This window comes from Apodemus sylvaticus, chromosome 15 (genome assembly GCF_947179515.1).
Source record: "Apodemus sylvaticus chromosome 15, mApoSyl1.1, whole genome shotgun sequence".
Lineage (NCBI taxonomy): Eukaryota > Metazoa > Chordata > Mammalia > Rodentia > Muridae > Apodemus > Apodemus sylvaticus.
This window is the reverse complement of record NC_067486.1, coordinates 61,628,293-61,646,614: the sequence shown is the minus strand read 5'-3', so window position 1 is coordinate 61,646,614 and position 18,322 is coordinate 61,628,293. Positions and strand designations below refer to the sequence as shown.

The 18,322-nt window shown below is 43.4% G+C and overlaps 1 protein-coding gene across 1 annotated transcript in view; it reads right to left on the bottom strand.

Annotated features, from left to right (window-relative positions):
- The window catches only part of Arhgap31 (Rho GTPase activating protein 31), a 111,611-nt gene that overhangs the window by 31,617 nt on the left and 61,672 nt on the right, over positions 1–18,322 (bottom strand). The window contains exons 2-3 of the mRNA XM_052158396.1: positions 9,569–9,671; positions 6,521–6,665 (exon numbers count right to left, since the gene is read on the bottom strand). Coding sequence (XP_052014356.1) covers positions 6,521–6,665; positions 9,569–9,671 — 248 coding nt within the window. The remainder of the gene's footprint in view (positions 1–6,520; positions 6,666–9,568; positions 9,672–18,322) is intronic.

Below are 18,322 nucleotides of genomic sequence, written 5' to 3'. Positions count from 1 at the left end.
TTCAGCAAATAAGGACTGTATCTGTCTTGTTCACCGTCGAGTCTCCAGGCCCTGGAACTATGCCTTCCAGCTGTGGAAAATCCTAACAACTAGTGAATGAAATAAACAAGTGAGAGAGTCAATATTTTGCTTTATGCTTGAAGATGGCAGACAGCCACGTGTGGGCCACAGCTTAAGGACACTGCTGCCCTAGGGCATTCTCCATTATGGCGAACACTGTCTCACTGGGGTCAACTCTTTGGATCCCTGACAGGGTGGCCAATCAGTCTGAATTCCCCGCAGTTAAAGGGTTCTCTGGACACTGGTCTCTCTTCTTTTATTCTTTTTAAAAAGATAGCTTAAACGACTTATTATTATTTGTGTGTGTGTGTGTGTGTGTGTGTTTGCATGAGTTATATGTGTCTCATGCATGGAGGTGTTTAAGGAGGCTACAGAACATGGGACTGCCTGCATCTGCAGTTATAGATGGTATGACCTCCTGGTGCTGGGAATCAAACTCAAATCCTTTGTAAGAGCGGTAAGTGTTCTTAACTGCTGATCCATTTCTCCTCCTCCCTGTTTTGTTGTTAATTGTGTGTGTGTGTGTGTACAAGGAGAGGCCAGAGGTGTTGGATCCCTTCGGAGCTGGAGTTACGAGTAGTTGTGAGCTGCCTAACGCAGGTCCTCTGCAAGAGCAGTACAGACATTCTGCTGAGCCTCGTCTCCGGTCCCTGGCAAGTCAGGACACTTCCCTTCCAACTCCTCCCATCCCGAGCTCATAACCTATTTGCAGGTGTGAGTCCCTAATTTGCCCCAAGCGACAGTTTGGTGACTTATGTGAGTCAACAAACTTGTGAGCAAACATTTGCTGAGTAACCATTCCAATGTTCCCTTCTAGCCAGAGGGAAGACACACAATGATGAATAAATAAAGTAAACACGGTCAGTCCTGTCCTTAGGTAGCTTTTGACTCCTGTCCTTAGATAGCTTTTGATTGTTTTTTGTTTTTTGAAGACAGGGTTTCTCTGTGTAGCCCTGGCTGCCCTAGCACTTGCCCTATAGACCAGGCTGGCCTCCAACTCATGGAGATCCACCTGCCTCTGCCTCTAAAAATAAAGTTGTGAGTCCCCACTGCCTAGCCTTAGGCAGCTTTTAATTCAACAAAGGAGACTGACACATAAAGAAAGGGCTTCAAGGGCGCTGTGGAGTTGGTTCAGAAGATCCCCAGATGCTCTGCACAATCTGGGAAGGGCCACCTGCTTCTAAGGCCACCACTGTGGATGGAGGCAGGCAGAGACCAGCTCCCTAGCAACTCCAAATTAGGAACTCTCATTTCAGTTTAATAATTTTAACAGGACCAATGAGAGGAAATTTTGAACTTTTCCTAAAATGAATGTTGCATTTTTTTTCTCTCTGCAGAACAAGGTACATTGAGTAAATTGCTTCTAAAGAAACCAGCGTCTGTGTCCTGGAACATGGAAATGCTGCCTTATCTGAGAAGAAATGGGGGTGGTCTTTGTAGCTGTGATTAAATTCAGAACCTGGAGAAGGGATGATCCTAGATTCTCCAGGTCATCCCCAAATACAGCTGTCTTTATAAGCCGGACACAGAGGCAGACACGGTCAGAAGGGAGCTCCACATGGCCCTGGGGGCACCGGGAGAGGCAAGGAAAGCCCTTCTCCCCGGGGCCCCTCTGAAAGCAACTAAAGTAAACTTTTTATGTTTTTTTTTATTATTTTATGTGCACGGGTATTTTGCCAGCATGTCTGTGCCACTTGCATGCAGTTCCCATAGAAGCCAGAAGAGGGCATCAGAGCTCCTGGAACTAGGGTTTGGCTGTGGCCTTAAAAGCCAATGAGTGGCCACGTGAGTGTTAGGAATCGAATTCAGGTCCTTGGGATAGGCAGACAGTATAACCTCGGAGCCATCTCTCCAGCTCTAAACTGGTTTTTGTCGGTATTTTGTCATAGCAACAGGAAATGAAACCAGGGCAGACAGTTTGTGGTAATTTGTTTCAGTCATAACGGAAACTAATAACTTGAAAATTGAAAAAAAAAAAAAGAATTCCGTTTATTCTACAACTTAGAAAAGATCTGTATCAATCTAATTACCCACAAAAGAGAAAAGAAAGTGCCTCCCCTCTCCCAGCCCCCAATATGAGCACCTGTGTGCCTTCCTATGCAGACTGCTTTCTTCCCATTTAATTGCATACTGTGCTTGTAACTATTGTTAAAAAAAAAAAAAAACCAACACCAAAAAACCAAAAAGTACAAAACAAAACAAAAACGTGTCCTTTTCTGGTCACACAGATTTTTGTTGTTGTTGTTGTTGTTGTTGTTAGTTTTTTTGTTTGTTTGTTTTTTGTTTTTTGGATTTGTTTTTTTTCGAGACAGAGTTTCTCTGTGTTGCCCTGGCTGTCCTGGAACTCACTCTATAGATCAGGCTGGCCTCGAACTCAGAAATCCACCTGCCTCTGCTTCCTAGAGTGCTGGGATTACAGGCGTGCGCCACCACCGCCCAGCTGTCACACAGTTTTAAAGCAATAGACTTATCATTTATTTATCTTTGATGGTAGAAATGCAGCTGTTCTCCAAAATTTGGATGTTGCATATAACTCCATAGTGAATCTAATTGTACATTGCTCTAAGATTGAGTCCTAGAGTTATTAGATTGAAGAGTATAACTGTTTTAGAACCTTGATCGTAATGGCATGCCCACCTAATTTATATTTCTAGTAGATTGCAGAGAGTGGGTCTTCTCACAGGCTTGCTAACATGAACTGTAACATTTTGAAGTGACTGAGAAGCAGCTCATCTGGTAACGCACACACTGGCTTGAAGAGAACTCAGGGTTGTTTCCCAGCATTCATATGCCAACCCATGATCACCTGCAATGTCAGGTCCAGGGACCTATCTACCTCTTCTGACCTCTTGGGCATCTACATATATATGATGTCCATACACTCATGCAGGCTCATACTCGTACACATAAACTGAAAACAAAGAAATCTTTAAAAATTTAACATGCAAATATATCTTCCTAGTGCTTCTTACAGTTTCTCTGAATTGTCTAAGTCTGGTGCTCATTCATTCAAGCAGTGTCCTGTGGTTTTCTTTTTACTGATAAGCAGTAGTTCTCTGTAACTATGAAATAACAATCTCTTTGCCATTTTCTTAAGAACAGTGTGTTTGTAACAGACAGTCTCATGTAGCCCTGCCTGGCTTCTCACTTCACAGCTAGAGCTGGCCCTGAATTCTCAATCCTTTGACTTAATCTCCCAGTGCTATGATTGTAGGCGTGTACCTCAGGCTCTGCTTGAGAATAAAAAAAAACCAAAAACGTGTGTGTGTGTGTGTGTGTGTGTGTGCTTTTATATATATGCACACACATATGTGTATATATGTTTATTTCATGTGTATGGGACTTTGGTCAGCATTTTTATCAGTATATCACAAGGGTGTCTGGTGCCTGAGGTCAGAAAAATATGTTGAATCCCCTGGAACTGGAGTGACAGATGGTTGTGAATCATCATGTGGGTCCCCTGGAAGGGAAGTCAGTGTTCTTGACTCCTACCCCATCTCTCCAGCCCACAGGAAATATTCGTTTGTCAACTCTGTCTTTTGTTATTTTTTTTCCTTATTTTCCCCCCTATGCTTTTATTGTGAGGGCGTCCTTCATCCTGTTCAACGGCAGGGAGACAGCTTGCTTTTCCTCGCCCTACTGTCAATGCCATAGCTTCTGGTCCTCCTCCTTCAGTGTGTCTCCTGCTATCTTAAAAGCTGATGCTTTTAGAACACATGCTGTATTTGAGTGGTGTGCGAGTTGTGAGCAGAATTTCAATCTTTATCTCTACCTGTGAGCGGCACTCATCTATCTGCCTGTCTGCCATTAACACCTACCTACATCATAAAGTAATAAATGAGCTCCTATTCATCTTGGTTCTCTGTCTGTCTGTCTGTGTCTCTCTGTCTGTCTGTGTCTCTCTGTCTGTCTCTGTCTGTCTGTCTGTCTCTCTCTCTCTCTCTCATGGTTTCTCTGTGTAGCCCTGACTGTCCCAGAACTCGCTCTGTAGACCAGGCTGGCCTCGAACTCAGAAATCCACCTGCCTCTGCCTTCCAAGTGCTGGGATTAAAGGCTACCACTGCCCAGCTCTTTTTTTTTTTTTTTTTTAAAGATTTATTTATTTTATGCATATAAATATACTGTAGTTGTCTTCAGACACAGAAGAGGGCATCAGATCCCATTATAGATGATTGTGAGCCACCAGGTGGTTGCTGGGAATTGAATTCAGGACCTCTGGAAGAGCAGGCAGTGCACTTAATTGCTGAGCCAATTCTCCAGCGCCTCAAGACTTTCTTAATATATATTTATGTCCCCTCCCCACTTTTCACTTCCTCTTGTGCCCCTGCTCCCCGTGTGTGCAGGTCATGAAGCACTGTGGGAGTCAGCTCTCTCCCTCTCCCTGCTGGGCCCAGACACTGAGCTTGCACTTAGGTTTTGCCAGTTTGGGCAGCTGAGCCACTTCATGGCAGAAAAGGAAAAGCCTGCCTTTCTCCCTTTACGATTTAGTGTCACTTACATGTGTGTAATTGAGTTTATGTACACTAAATGTATTCTAGGTGCCTGTGGAGGCTAAAAGTCCTGGAACTGGAATTACAGGTGGTTGTAATGACTAAACTATTCCCCCGTCCCTCCCAAGCCTTTTGTTTTTATTATTATTTTAAATTAATTATTTTATTCATTTACATTTCAAATCTTGCCCCCTCCCAGAGTTCTTCCTCCCCTCCCCCTTGCCTCTGAGAAGGTGTTCCCCTATCCCTTGTCCCCGGGGACATCAAGTCTCTAAGGGGTGAGGCCCATCCCCTCCCACTGAGGCCAGACAAAGCAGTCCTCTGCCTGGGCCTTGGACCAGCCCGTCCGTGGCTTAGTCCCCCAAGTCTTTCTTAGCGTACATTTATTTATCCTGGGTGTTTTTTTTTTTTTAAGTTACTTTTTAGTTGTCGCTGTGACCTTGTTCCTCTATCATTGAAAATGCTTAAATCCATTGTTAGATCCTCAGCTTAACTCTTTTAAGAGTAATTATTCATTTAATTTCTGCTTGAGTTTGAATAAAAGAACTTTTCACCTGGACAAAGTTTATTTTGGGATATTGAGAAATGTCCTGGTGCATCTCTGGAGCCCAGATCTGGTGGTTTCTATCTGTGCTGCTAATTCAAACGGTCCCCTGACCCCTGCCCTCCAGGGGTGAGTATGTGTTCCGGGTCCCTTCCCGGGGTGAGTACGTGTTCCGGGTCCCTTCCCGGGTTCTCCTCTGATTCTGTGATCCAGTCTCTTAGGTGACCACAATCTTCTCTCCTGTGCTTCTCCATGAATTCAAACATTGTATAATCTACCCATGCGGTCCTATTTTAACTTTTTTAATCTATTAATTTTTTAAATAAACATGCTTGGTATTAGTCTTCACTATAACATTTTCAAACAAGATCTGTTCTTGCCGAGCCTCTCCCCCCACTTTCCCTCTGCCTGAGTCCCTTTGTCCCTCCCGCCCACAACACCTCTTTCTTCTTTCTTCATTCATATCACACCTGTCCTGCTGCCCTCTGCCACTTCCTGCACTCCCCTTCCCTCCTGTCTGGGTGCACGCTTTGTTTCCTAGCCTGTAGCCACACTTACTTCCATGTGTGTGTGTGTCTGTGTGTGTGTATGTATATTTATATGCGCACGCGAGCGCACACACACACACACACATGCATCACGAGAACTTGGATCTGAACTTGAGATAGAGTCTGCAGGTTTTGTTGTTTCTCTGGGCCTCCCTACCTTGTCAAGCCTGACTTTAACAATTGCTTTAGCCCAGTGTTTTGAGCAATCGGCCTCTTTTCTGTTCACTCACGGTGCCTCACTGGGTAGCCATACCGCCCTGTGCGGCTATTTCCGCTCTTACATCAGCAGCTCATTGGGGGATGCTCATCCTCTCGTCCCCTGGCCCTTCCCCCTGCTTTGCAGTTTTTCCTTCTCTTTTTTAGCTTTCTGACCTTGTCTTTTGAGGATTGGGATGGGGTGGGGTTGGGAGGGTGTCTAGCTCCCTTTTCCTCCTACCGGTCTGTTCCCCAAGCCCCCAGGCAAACACAGAAGGAACACTCTTTTGAAAAAAAAAAAAAAAGGAACCATCACGATTGTATAGCAAGCGCCAGAGGCCTGAGATTCCTGCCCTGCTCTGCTGTGTGACCTTGGGTCGGCCACTTTACTTCTTTGGTTCTCGGTTTTCTCCCCGAACAATGAGGCACATTCAGTTGAATAAGCATGGAAATAATTTAACCCAGCTCCCCAAACAAACAGCATCTTTCTGAGAATTCAAGGAAGGAGCCGTTAGCAAACCATCCGACCACTCTCCGTCCCTCACCGGACTTACATCCACCCGCCATGCTAAGATAATGCCAACCAGCTGGTGAGTCGTGTTATTGTTATTTCAGGGTTGAAACTGCCCTTGGCCGGTCCCTGCATCCCACCCGCTAACCACAATAGAAATCCAAACACTCACCGTGAATTTCTCATAGAGCTCGTAGGTCAGGAGGGGGTTGGGTAGCTCCCTGAAGTAGAGCTTGCACAGGGAGCCCACACAGTGGATGTCTTGAAGGTACACTTCCCTCGTCAGATCTGGGCATTGATCTGAGCCAAACTCTTGCCTGGAACAACAGAGACGGAGACATAACAATCGCAGGGAACTCAGGCTCCTGGTCAGCAGCTGCCTGAAGGCACAGGAGTCAAAGAAGGAGCCTCCAGTGCTGATGTGCCTGTGATCCGACCTCCATTCTACTCCAGGCACCATTGGGGAGGCTGGCTTTTGGAGGCTGATGTTTGCTTGGAAGTCGGTTGTGACTTGAGGTCAGAAAACGCATTTGTGATCAGAGGTCCCCGTGGCACCGTATCTGTGTCTTGGCCATGGTCATCGGGTGGATATAAAATGTCTACTGAGATTTCAGTTTTTCCAAAGCATTACTCAAAATGAAACTTTCTGATTTTTTAGCAGTGAGACGACCCCAAACTGGGAAGTGGGGTGAGGCGGGGAGGCGGTGATGGTGTCAAGTCTTATCCCACATTTCCACAGTTGTGTTTCAAAGTCAGTTTACCTGGATACTCAAACCCAAGGTTTGAGGACCTAACTCAGCTCTCTCTGACGCTTAGTGGAACTTTTTTCTAGGTGGCTTAGAGGTGACTCTTGAGCTTGTGACTGACTGTCTTAAGCGGTCAGTCGACAGTGGGATTCCAGGAACACCAAGGTCATCTGGCCCTAGGTTAGGTGTGGGCGCCATTTTCTTTCTTTCCTTTTACTTCATTTTCTTTCCCTTTGATCCACATTGTTTAGAACAAGGTTTCACTGTGTAGACCAGGTTGGTCTTGAACTGATGACATTACTTCTTCAGTCTCCTGAGTGCTGGCTCACGGCCTGAACCGTCAGGTCCAGTTTAGGTTTAATATCAAATCAGAAATCATTTCCTTACACGAGTGCACTGCCTCAGACTGTACATACTTGTAAGCTATGGGTATGGTTTTTAAATGATAAGTTTCAGTTAGGTAGTGAAACCCCACAAGGCTCCAAGAATCAGCATTTTCAAAGCAGCCCCTTGCCTCTCTCTACTCTGTTTCCATCTCTTCAAAGAAGAGTGGGAAACTCTCCGATACAGTGCGTACCTCAAGGTAACTCATGGGGCTCCAGAAGAGAGGTGGCCCATGAATCTGTGGACACATGTGCACGTGTTTCTCTGAGAGCAGCAGAGAAGGATCTAGAATGTATTCATTTATTTTGCCCAGATTTTCAAGGCTAAGGCACTCTTTAAATGAAAAAGATCCCACAACCCCCCAAGCATCTTCCTGAATGCCAGCTGCTGTGTTATGGACGTCAGACCTAAGAGTCAAGCTCAGAGCAAACGATTGGCTTGCAAGCTCCAGGCCTAGTGCTGAGGCCCAGCAAGAGAAAAAAATTAGGTCAACAAAATCCTAAGGGATCCTCATGCCATGTGTATACATGTGGTGTACATCTGTGATCCCAGGACCTGGGAGAATGAGGAAGGAGCCGGGAGTCCAAAGCTAGTCAGGCAGACGGAGACCCTGTCTTAAAAAAACAAACCACCAAAGCAGCTGGGTGTGGAGGCACACACCTTTAGTTCTTAGCTCTCGTGAGGCAGGAGCAGGTGGATCTCTGTGAATTTAAGGTCAGTCTGGTTTACAGAGTAAGTTCCAGGACAGCTAATGCTACACAGAGAAGAAACCTTGTCTTGTTTTAAAACAATAAGTTATTCTTTCAATAAACCAATCATTTTGTAACATCCATAAAAATATTTTATTATCCATTACAATTTAATTTCAAGTGAGATTTGGAGAGGACGGACCAAAGAGAAGGTAGAAGACAAAACCTTGAATTATATAATCTGTATAATATATCCCAATTACATACTGACTTTACAATAAGAGTGTTCTACAGAATCAGGAGGATTACCCTAAGTTCCAGGCTAGCCTGGGCAACAGAGTAAGGTCATGACTCAAAAAAAATTTTAAATGTATATTCTTATTTTAGAATTGATATTTGTAATTAACAAACATAGTAAATATATTTTTAAAACCACTAAATGTTCTTTTTGCTTTATAATAGACAAAAATACATAAGCCTATTGCCTTAATCATGAAAATACATATATATTTCAATATATTTCATATATTCTCTATATACTTTATACATATCTTTTTAATGTAAAAGTTTCTTGTCTTTTCTGTTTGTTTGGTTTTGGTTTTTCAAGACACGTTTTTTTCTGAGTTCTGGTTGTCCTGGAACTCACCCTGTAGACCAGGCTGTAGATCTAGCTGCCTCTGCCTACAAAGTGCTGTAATTAAAGGCGTGCAGCACATGCCCAGCTGGTTCCTGTCTTTTTAATGAAATAGGAATTTCTTAGAATGTTTAGGATAAATCCGTAGTATTATATATCACCCATATGTCATTTATTCTAAAAAATTACTAGGGTGTGGGGGAACTGGGGCCACACTTGCTATCAATTCTACATGGAGGTCACAGGACAACTGTGGAGTCTGTTCTCTCCTTCTCCTTATGCAGGCTCCAGGGTTCAAACTCAGATCATTGGGTTTACCTGAGGAGCCATTTCATTGGCTTCCAGTAGCTTAAAAACATCATCAACAATTAGAGAAATGTACAGTTATTCAGACTTCTAATTTCTCAACCACCTGAAATATCCAGAGAGACCCTGCCAAGGGACTCGGGATTCTGAACACTATGCAAGGGACCCTAATCTAGTTGAGCTTTAGAAAAACATGTTCCCTAACTTGTAATTTAGATCATGTGTGGTAAATCCAAATCCATCAGCGAAGCATGAACCCTGCCCAAGACAAAGCAAAAGCCGTTTTCAGTGGACAGAATTCTACCAGGCCGGGAGCCTCCCAGTTAGAGTCAGAACTGCCAGGCAGCTGCCCCTTGCACAGGCCATCTTTCAGGTTTCCTGTGTGCCCCAAAACTGCCAGCAGAGACAGACAGAATGAAGAAAGGCTCACTGGAGGATTCTGGGCTCTTGTTTTAACTTACCTTAGCCGCTGGATATTCGAGGTGACACCCGAGAGGCGGTAGATTCCATCCACAATGCCGTGAGTTTCTATGAATTCAGCACAGCTCTTCAGCACATATGGAACTATGTACAAGAAGAGAAAAACAGCCCCGCATTAGATACAGATCTGTCCTGTAATGACACCCCCTAACAATCCAGGCAAGTTCAAATGCAAGGGACTCAGAAGAACCACAGGTGTGAGCAATGGTTTATAAGTGGTAGGCAACGCTCCTTAGAGACTTAATGTTTTAACTATTTTTTAAAGATTTGAATAAAACTTAGTACCTTTTATTTATTATTTACTTTACTTATTAATGAATAACTTATGATTAAACAATATTTACAAAATTTAAATACAATGAACTTTAAGAAATACTTTTTTTTTTTTTTTTTTTTTTTTGGTTTTTCGAGACAGGGTTTCTCTGTATAGCCCTGGCTGTCCTGGAACTCCGTAGATCAGGTTGGCCTCGAACTCAGAAATTTGCCTGATTCTGCCTCCTAAGTGCTGGGATTAAAGGCGAGCACCACCACTGCCCAGCTAAGAAATACTTTTAAATACTTTTAAAAAAAGTATGTTTGAGGTGTGGTAGGTGTAGTGGTGCACATTTGTAATCTGAGCACTGGGAAATTCAGGGTCAACCTCAGTTACAGAGTAAGTTTGAGGATGACCAGGACTATGAGACCCTGTTTCAAACAAACATACAAACAAACAAATAAAATAACACCCCAACCCCATTCATCTTCATTTGTCCTAGGAATGTTTTAAACAGTTTAACAGTTCACAGAAATGTTATCTGCTTGTAAGGGATACATACCCTCCTTTGAAAGATGAGAACCCCCCTCCCAAACTTCCTTCTAGTCACTATTCAAATGAATTGTATATAAAAGTTCTAACATGACCTCTTACATGCTCACTCTCCCAGGATTCAGAGCTTTGCAGTTAGAGAATGGCTGTGTTGTTGCTCTCTCCTGGGTTGACCTCAAGGGACATCGTCAGAATGACAGAATGACACATGTCCTTTAGATGCACAGAGGAAGCATCAAGTCGTTTGCTACTTGAGTCCTTTGACCAGTCTGCCTGAGGTCCTCTTGTGACAGTGCAGTGAATGCTGACTTACTGTGGGACAGCCCAACCCTCAGACTAAAGTCATTTGTGGCTCCTGGTCACCTAGGGATGACACAGACCCTCCATAAACTATGGATTGGTCAGTGCTGTGTCAGACACCAGCCCTTCCTCGGATTGGGCCAATGCCAATTCATTTATGCTCATTACACAAGCTTACTCCTGAATACAACTCCACACTGGACTGGCTCTTGTTTTGAGATAGGGCTGTGATATACAGTCCAGGTTAGCTTTGAAGTCATCAGGTTTCCCATGTACGTACTGGGCTTAGGCAAAGACCACTGCATCTGGCTTAGACTGAACCTTTGTCTGGGCAGATATTAGAGGTCCAACTCCAGCATTCTACCTAGACACAAATTTTTGGCTTCAATAGTCTCATTATTGTTATTGGGTGCTGGAGGATCTAACCCAGGGCTGCCTGGATGCAAGGCAAGAACTCTATCCCAAAGCTACAATCCCACACTATCTAATTCCCCGTGACAACTCTTTCAAAGCATCTTCTTTTTCTTTTGACTTTGAAATAATTGTAAGTTAGGCATTTAATCAAATTCATCATACTTAAAAATATCCTGCCCATCCCTCAAAAGCTAACACATACCAGGAGCCTCTCCCTTCGACAACATATCCTTATTTTGCCCATAGTTCTTCCTGCAAGATGGGAACTGGGGAGAACCTTCCAGTTAACCCAGGTACAAAGAGGTCAGGGAGTGGATTTTGCTTTGGAAATATCAGAGGCCAGAGACCACAGAGGTGGATCCACTTCCTATGCGTGACTAGGGGGTGGGGGTGGGGGTGGAGTCTTCGAGCATCTTTGACCAGAAAAGCTACAGTTGGATATGTTTTATTGCAGAGGAACTTTGCTAAGTCTGTGTGTCTTACTCTAAAGAGAGAAACAGGGTGGCAGTGCTTAAACACACACACACACACACATACACACACACACACACACACACATGACATTTTTGTGGTGTAAACAACAGTTGACTCTTCCTACACCACCAAAGCTCTTCTGTAACTTGTCACGTGTGGTAGATGGCTGAGAGTAGAGACTCAGACTCCAGACTGCCTTTGTGGCCTGGAATTAAAATATATAATGAGGACAGTGGTGATATTAACCTCAAGTTAGGACTGAAATTATCCTTGGAAACATTTAGTCCAGATCCTGGATGTCAGAAGTATTCTGCAATGACAGCTGTTATTTCTGTTTTTGTGGCTGATGCAGGACATGAATTTATAACTTGTTTACTTTTTTATTTTATTTGTGGCTGATAACAGAGCTCAGCTCTTCCATCCAAATGAGTTGTCAAAACTCATCTGTGCTCTTTGGAATTGCTGTTGTTTCTTTTTGAGAGAAATTCTGCTTTTGTGAGGTCTCTGATTTTAGGTGACTCTGTGAGGCACAAAAGCATCGAGTTGGGGAAATAACTGGGAAGTCCTTGTTTACAGCTCCGCGTGAGAAGGGAGAGTTATTATAACTCCTCACAGAAAGAGAGCATATCCTCAGTCCCAAACTTGTCCCAAATCTTTTGGATTCTCATCTTGGACCAGATGGGAAGATGCAGGTCTCCCTTCCTTTCAGCAATTGGACAGGAGTCACTCCATCCCCTCATTTAGAGCATCCAAGAGTGCCCCTTAGCCACCGGCCTAGCTTAGAGCTTGTGAAATGCAGATGTATGCACACATCAGGGGATCTTGTCAACACACATATTCCAGGTCGGTAGGAAGGTGGTTAGAGACGCAAGGAATTAACTTTTTGATCAAGTTCTGAGGTGACACTATTGCTGGCCACTCTGAAGTGACACTTGAGGCAACAAGGGCTTAAAGAGAGATGGTATTGGGGGTTGGTATGGCTGAGGCTTCAAGCGCTTTGTCTTGAGGCTGGAGAGAGGGCTTAGCTATCTCCTAGAACTCACTGCTTTTCCAGAGATCCTGAGTTTGGTTCCCAGCACCCATACTGAATGTCTCACAACCACCTGTGACTCCAGCTCTTGGCGATCTGACACCATCTTCTGGCCTCTGTGGGCACCCTCAGAATATGAATGACCTGTAGACATTCATGCATGCGCATGTGCACATTCACGTGCATGTACACACACACACACACACACACACACACACACACACACACATACACATACACAAGCACATGTGAGCACACATGCCAAATTTTCAGTAAGAGTTTAGTCCAAGTCTCAGGATTCCTTGGACTGTTGTTTACAGAGTCTAGGTACATCAAAGACAGTTTCAGATTCTGATTCTGCTCACGGTAGGATCCTGATAGGCACGAGCTGAGGGGCTACAGATAAATAGAAAGTCTCCCTTGTCAATGCAGGCATGAGGGGAGTGACTCTGGAGGTTGGAGTCACAAGAATTTGGTCTCTCTGGCGCCCAAAGAACTTTTTGAGTTTCTTCCACCCAGGCTCACACAATTGTTGGCTACGCTCCGATATTATCATCTCTTTGAGCTGTTTCATGGGCATCTTTCTCCAACTTCCCTTCTCTGGTTTACTTTTGTTTTCCCTGGATCAGATGATCGTGAAAGTTAACTTCTTTTTTTTTTTTTGGATTTGGTTTTTTTTGAGACAGGGTTTCTCTGTGTAGCCCTGGCTTTCCTGGAACTCACTCTGTAGACCAGGCTGGCCTCGAACTCAAAAATCTGCCTCTGCCTCCCAGAGTGCTAGGATTACAGACATGTGCCACCACCGCCCGGTGAAAGTTAAGTTCTAATCAGCACAAAGCTTTTCCTCAGATGGCTTCTGACAGACGAGAAAACCTTCCACATGCCCTGTTTACGTAGTGCTATAGGTATCCTCATCTCCCTGCATCCAACCAGGCACAAGCAAAACATACTTGCTTCCTGATGAGCTAGCTGTTCGGTCACCCTCCAAGGGTTTAGAGTAGAAAAGGCCACAGTCAAAGCTTTTCATGTCCCTCCAGAAGTTGTGAGTCTGTGAACAGCCTCAGTTTCCTGGGTGTGAGGATCTGGGGTGGATGTGAGCAATCACAGCTCTGTTTGGTCACTGTGGGGTTAAAGCCACGTCCTTTCAGAGCACATTAAGCTGCCTTTGTCTTTTAGAGGTACAGGCAGATCCACCCTTCCCCGTTCTTTTCTTCTATTCCTCTTTGGGTCCTTATCCCCAACCTTCATGTAAGGGTGGAGAAAATGTGTGTTGTTGGGGTCACCAGTTTAGGTTGGGGTGTGGGGAAATAGAGGGCTTAGCAATCACTGTGAACTCACTGCTTTTCCAAAGAGCCTGAGTTTGGGTCCCAGCACCCATACTGGATGTCTTATAACCACCTGTGACTCCAGGTCTCGGCGATCTGACACCATCATCTGGCCTCTATGGACACCCTCACAAACATGGCCTGTAGACATTCATGCATGTGTGCATACACACACACACACACACACACACACACACACACACACACGAACATACAGCTTGCTCCCATCAACCCCAGACTCAGCCGTGTTTTAAGAGCACAATTAAGTGGGTTTTGGGAAGTACGTTTACAACTTTAGCATCTGTCACGCTATCTGTTGTAGAACATTTTATTACCCGCTCCCCTCAAAAACCCAATATTGATCCTTACTTACTACCCACGTTCCTCCTCTGAAGCCCTTGGCCAGCTTTCTATTTCCATGGGTTTCTCTGTTTCAGACTTTCTACAAACATGGAATCTTAACTATGTGTGGTCTCCAGATGTGCTTCCTTTACTTAGCAAAATCCTCACCGGATCCATTTACATAGCAGCATGCCTTGACACGTTGTTCCTTTCCATGGCTGAATATTATTCTAAACAAATTCTTCATTTTGCCTATCTATTGACCAGTTGGTGGAAAATTCTGCTGTTTTCACTCTTTGGCTTATTATGAACAAAGAAGATTCCTTTGTGTGTGTGTGTGTGTGTGTGTGTGTGTGTGTGTGTGTGTGTGTGTATTTGGTGTGGACAGATTTGGCTATAAATCCAGGAGTGGGAGGGTAACTCTAGATTTCCCTCTTGGGGAACTGCCAAACTGTTTTTCAAAACAGCTCCCACTGGCCAGTCTAGGAGGATTCCGATCACTCCCCACCCTTGTCAACACTTGTTCCTGTCTATCTTTTCTTATGCCCATCCTCCTGGGGATGCACTGGTATTTACTGTGGTTTTGATTTGCATTTTGCTGATGGCTGGTGATGCTTAGCATCTCCTCCTGGGCTGACTGGCCACTTGTGTGTTTTCTCTGGAGACTGCCTTTCAACTCAACTTTTAGGGGGAATTGCCTGTCTTTTTGTGCTGTCACAATAGTTCTTGAAATATTCAGGATGCAAGACTCTCATCACATCTGTTTTTAGCAAATGTTTTCTTCTAAGCAGTGGGCTGTCTTTATATTAAAGACAATATAAATTTATATTAAATTTTTTTATTTCAAATTTTAGAAATTATAATATAATTAGATCATTGTCCCCTTCCCCTTCTTCTTCCTTCCAGACCTTCCCTTAAATCCTGCTTTGCTCCTTTTCAAATTCATGGCCTCTTTTTTTTTTCATTTTATCTTATTACATGCATACACACACACACACACACACACACATTCCTAAATATAACCGATCGGTGTGTATAATGTTATTCATACATATGCTTTCAGGGCTGATCATTTGGTATTGGAGAGCCAATTGGTGTGATCTCTCTGGTGAAGGCTATTTCTGCCGCTCAGCATTCCTTAGTTGCATGAAGTTGTCTGGGTAGTCACTGAAGCCTTGTGGTCTTCCCTTCATCTACTTTGGTGTGTCTCTTTTGATGGTGACTTTGTTTTTGGCAATACATATTTGGGTAGCTTCTAACACTTCAGGTGCAGGAATGTTTTGTATCTATTAGGTCTGGGCTCTAGAACTCTGCATTATGATTGCCTATTGTTTTCTGCAGTGATTTCTGTCTGTTGCAAAGAGAAATTTCCTTGATGAGGGGGTGTCTTAGGATTTTATTGCTGTGAAGAGACACCATGACCTTGCCAACTCTTATAAAGGAAACATTTAATTGGAGCTAGCTTATAGTTTCAGAGGTTTAGTCCATTATCATCATGGTGGGAAGCATGGCAGGGTACAGGCAGACATGATGCTGGAGAAGCCAGGAATTCCACATCTTTATCCACAGGCAGACACTGGGCATAGCTTGAGCATATATATGATCTCAAAGCCTGTCCTCCCCCCACTGACACACTTTCTCCAACAAGGGCACACTTGCTAATAGTGCCACTCCCTATGTATGGCCAAGCATTCAAACACATGAGTCTGTGGGAGCCAAACCTATTCAAACCACCACAAGAGTTGAAGACTATGCTTATGTGTGCATAAAAGGACAAATGTTTAGATTGTAGTTAGGGATTTTGCTGGCTTAGTAAAGTAGTGGTTGCAGGTTCTCCTTCAAGATCCATGACTTCACGAGCATTGAGTAACTTAATTTTTAAAAATTATTTTAAAAATTAATGTCTTTCCAGGCATGGTGGCACATGCCTTTAATCCTAAAACTGGGAAGGCTAAGGCAGGCATATCTCTGTGTGATCATAGCCAACCTGGTCTAATAAAGAATTCCAGGTTAGCCAGGGCTACATAGTAAGACTCTGTGTCAAAATCAACCAAACCAAACTGAACTACCCACAACTAAACCAAACTAAAATAAATAAGATGGTCTTAAGCTGTCATACAAAGATACATATTTAGTTACATAAAATTTATGAACTCAATTTGTCATTAGCAATACTCCCACATATTTATGGTATTCTTTGAGGCAGAGAAATTTTAAACTTGGATGAGGTCCAGTTATCTGATGTTTGTTGTTTGTGTTTTTGATACCAGAAAGAAAATCTATCTCTGATTTGTGTTGTCTGTATGCTTTGGTTCTCCACTATCACGTGCACAGAAGACGACGGTGCCAATGCAAACTGCTTCTTGTCATAGATCAGAACACACAGATGCTGACCTTGTCTTTTGGAATCTCTGGCCATTATTCCAGTCAAAGCTTTTTCCAGAAGCCGCCTTAGAACTTATTTTAGAAGCTATACATATTCAGCTCATAAAGAACTAGAATATGAAGACTGGGTGTGGAGGCTTATGCATCTGGTCTCAGTACTCAGGAAGTTGAGGCAGGCAGGGGGATTGCTATGAATCTGAGGCCAGCCTGGGCTACATAGTGAGATCCCGGCCAGGTTCTAGCTTCTTTGGAAGTGATGCACTCGCCCTTTCCTTGATGGTATGGAAGACACACCCCTGCCTTGGCCTAGAACCTTCTCCCCATGGGGAACTCCTCCACCTGCCTAACTTGGCTCAGATGCCTTCTCCAGACAGAGCTTCCTGCATGAGTTTACCTCTCCAGTGCCTTCTGTCTTCATAGAACTACCTAAGCCCAGTCCAACTACAATACACATTATATTTATTTGTACAACTCTTTCATACATGCATGCACATATAAATAGCTTTTCAGTTCTCAAATTGGCAGGGATTTGTTAAGTTTTATGACAAACTGTATATGTCACGCCTTAGGGAAGAAGAGTTTTATCACACAAAGCTCATGGCAGAACAGACTGCAGGGAAATTTGAGACTATCAAAATGACAAATTCACATACTCTTTGGCTCAGTGATTCCTCTTCTAGGAATCTACCCTACAGATATTCTTATGCACATAATAAATACAAGATTTACAAAGTTATTCATTATGGCAGTTTTGTTTAATAGTATAAGATTATTAAGAAAAACAAATTCACTAAGCCTGGTGTGATGGGCCACATCTTTCATCCTAGCGGGCAGATCCCTGTGAGTTCAAAGACAGCCTAGTCTACAGAGCTAGTTCCAGGCTGGCCAGGGCAACACAGAGAAACCCTTTCTTGAAAAACCAAACCAACCAATCAACCAACCAAGCAAGATAAATAAAAATAAAAAAATTAAAAAAAAAAGGAAGAAAAAGAAAAAATGCTAACATAATAGAACATTCAAATTGTAGAATATTATGTAATTATTAAAAAGAATAGCAAAACTTTCATGTACTGATATAGAGTGGTTTTCAAGCTTTATCATTAAACAAAAATAAGATAGAGTTTTATTAGATGAACGTAATGGTATGCTAACTAACATCTGTTTACTTTAGAGAATAAGAGAAAAGATACCCATTTGTCCATGAATTAACATATATGGAAGGATCTAAAAGAAAGTTGTAAATTCTGTCATTGACAGGAAAGGGAACTGGAGAAATACAATTTAAAAGTCTACAGGTGCCAGGTACTGTCTGTCTCTTTGCTGTCTCCATTTCTAACTGTGCTCCACTGAGATGTGGGACCATCAGAGGAGATGTTTTCCACACAAGCCACAGCTTTGGGTTTCTTTTGGTCTTTTTTTCCTCCCCAGACGAATTTTCTATTCTACATGCAGAGCCAGCCCAGCAAACAGATAAAGTTCATCTCTGTTTTGAAACATGAGAGTCGGTTTTAGAGAGGCTGGGCAAGTTGGCCCACATCACAAAATCTCAGTGCTGATCTAGGCTCCAACTCGAGCTTTGCCTGATGCCACAGGCCATGCCTTTTCTATGACATCACTGCGGTGCAATGTAGAACAGAGAAAGCCCCAGGCCTACCAGGCT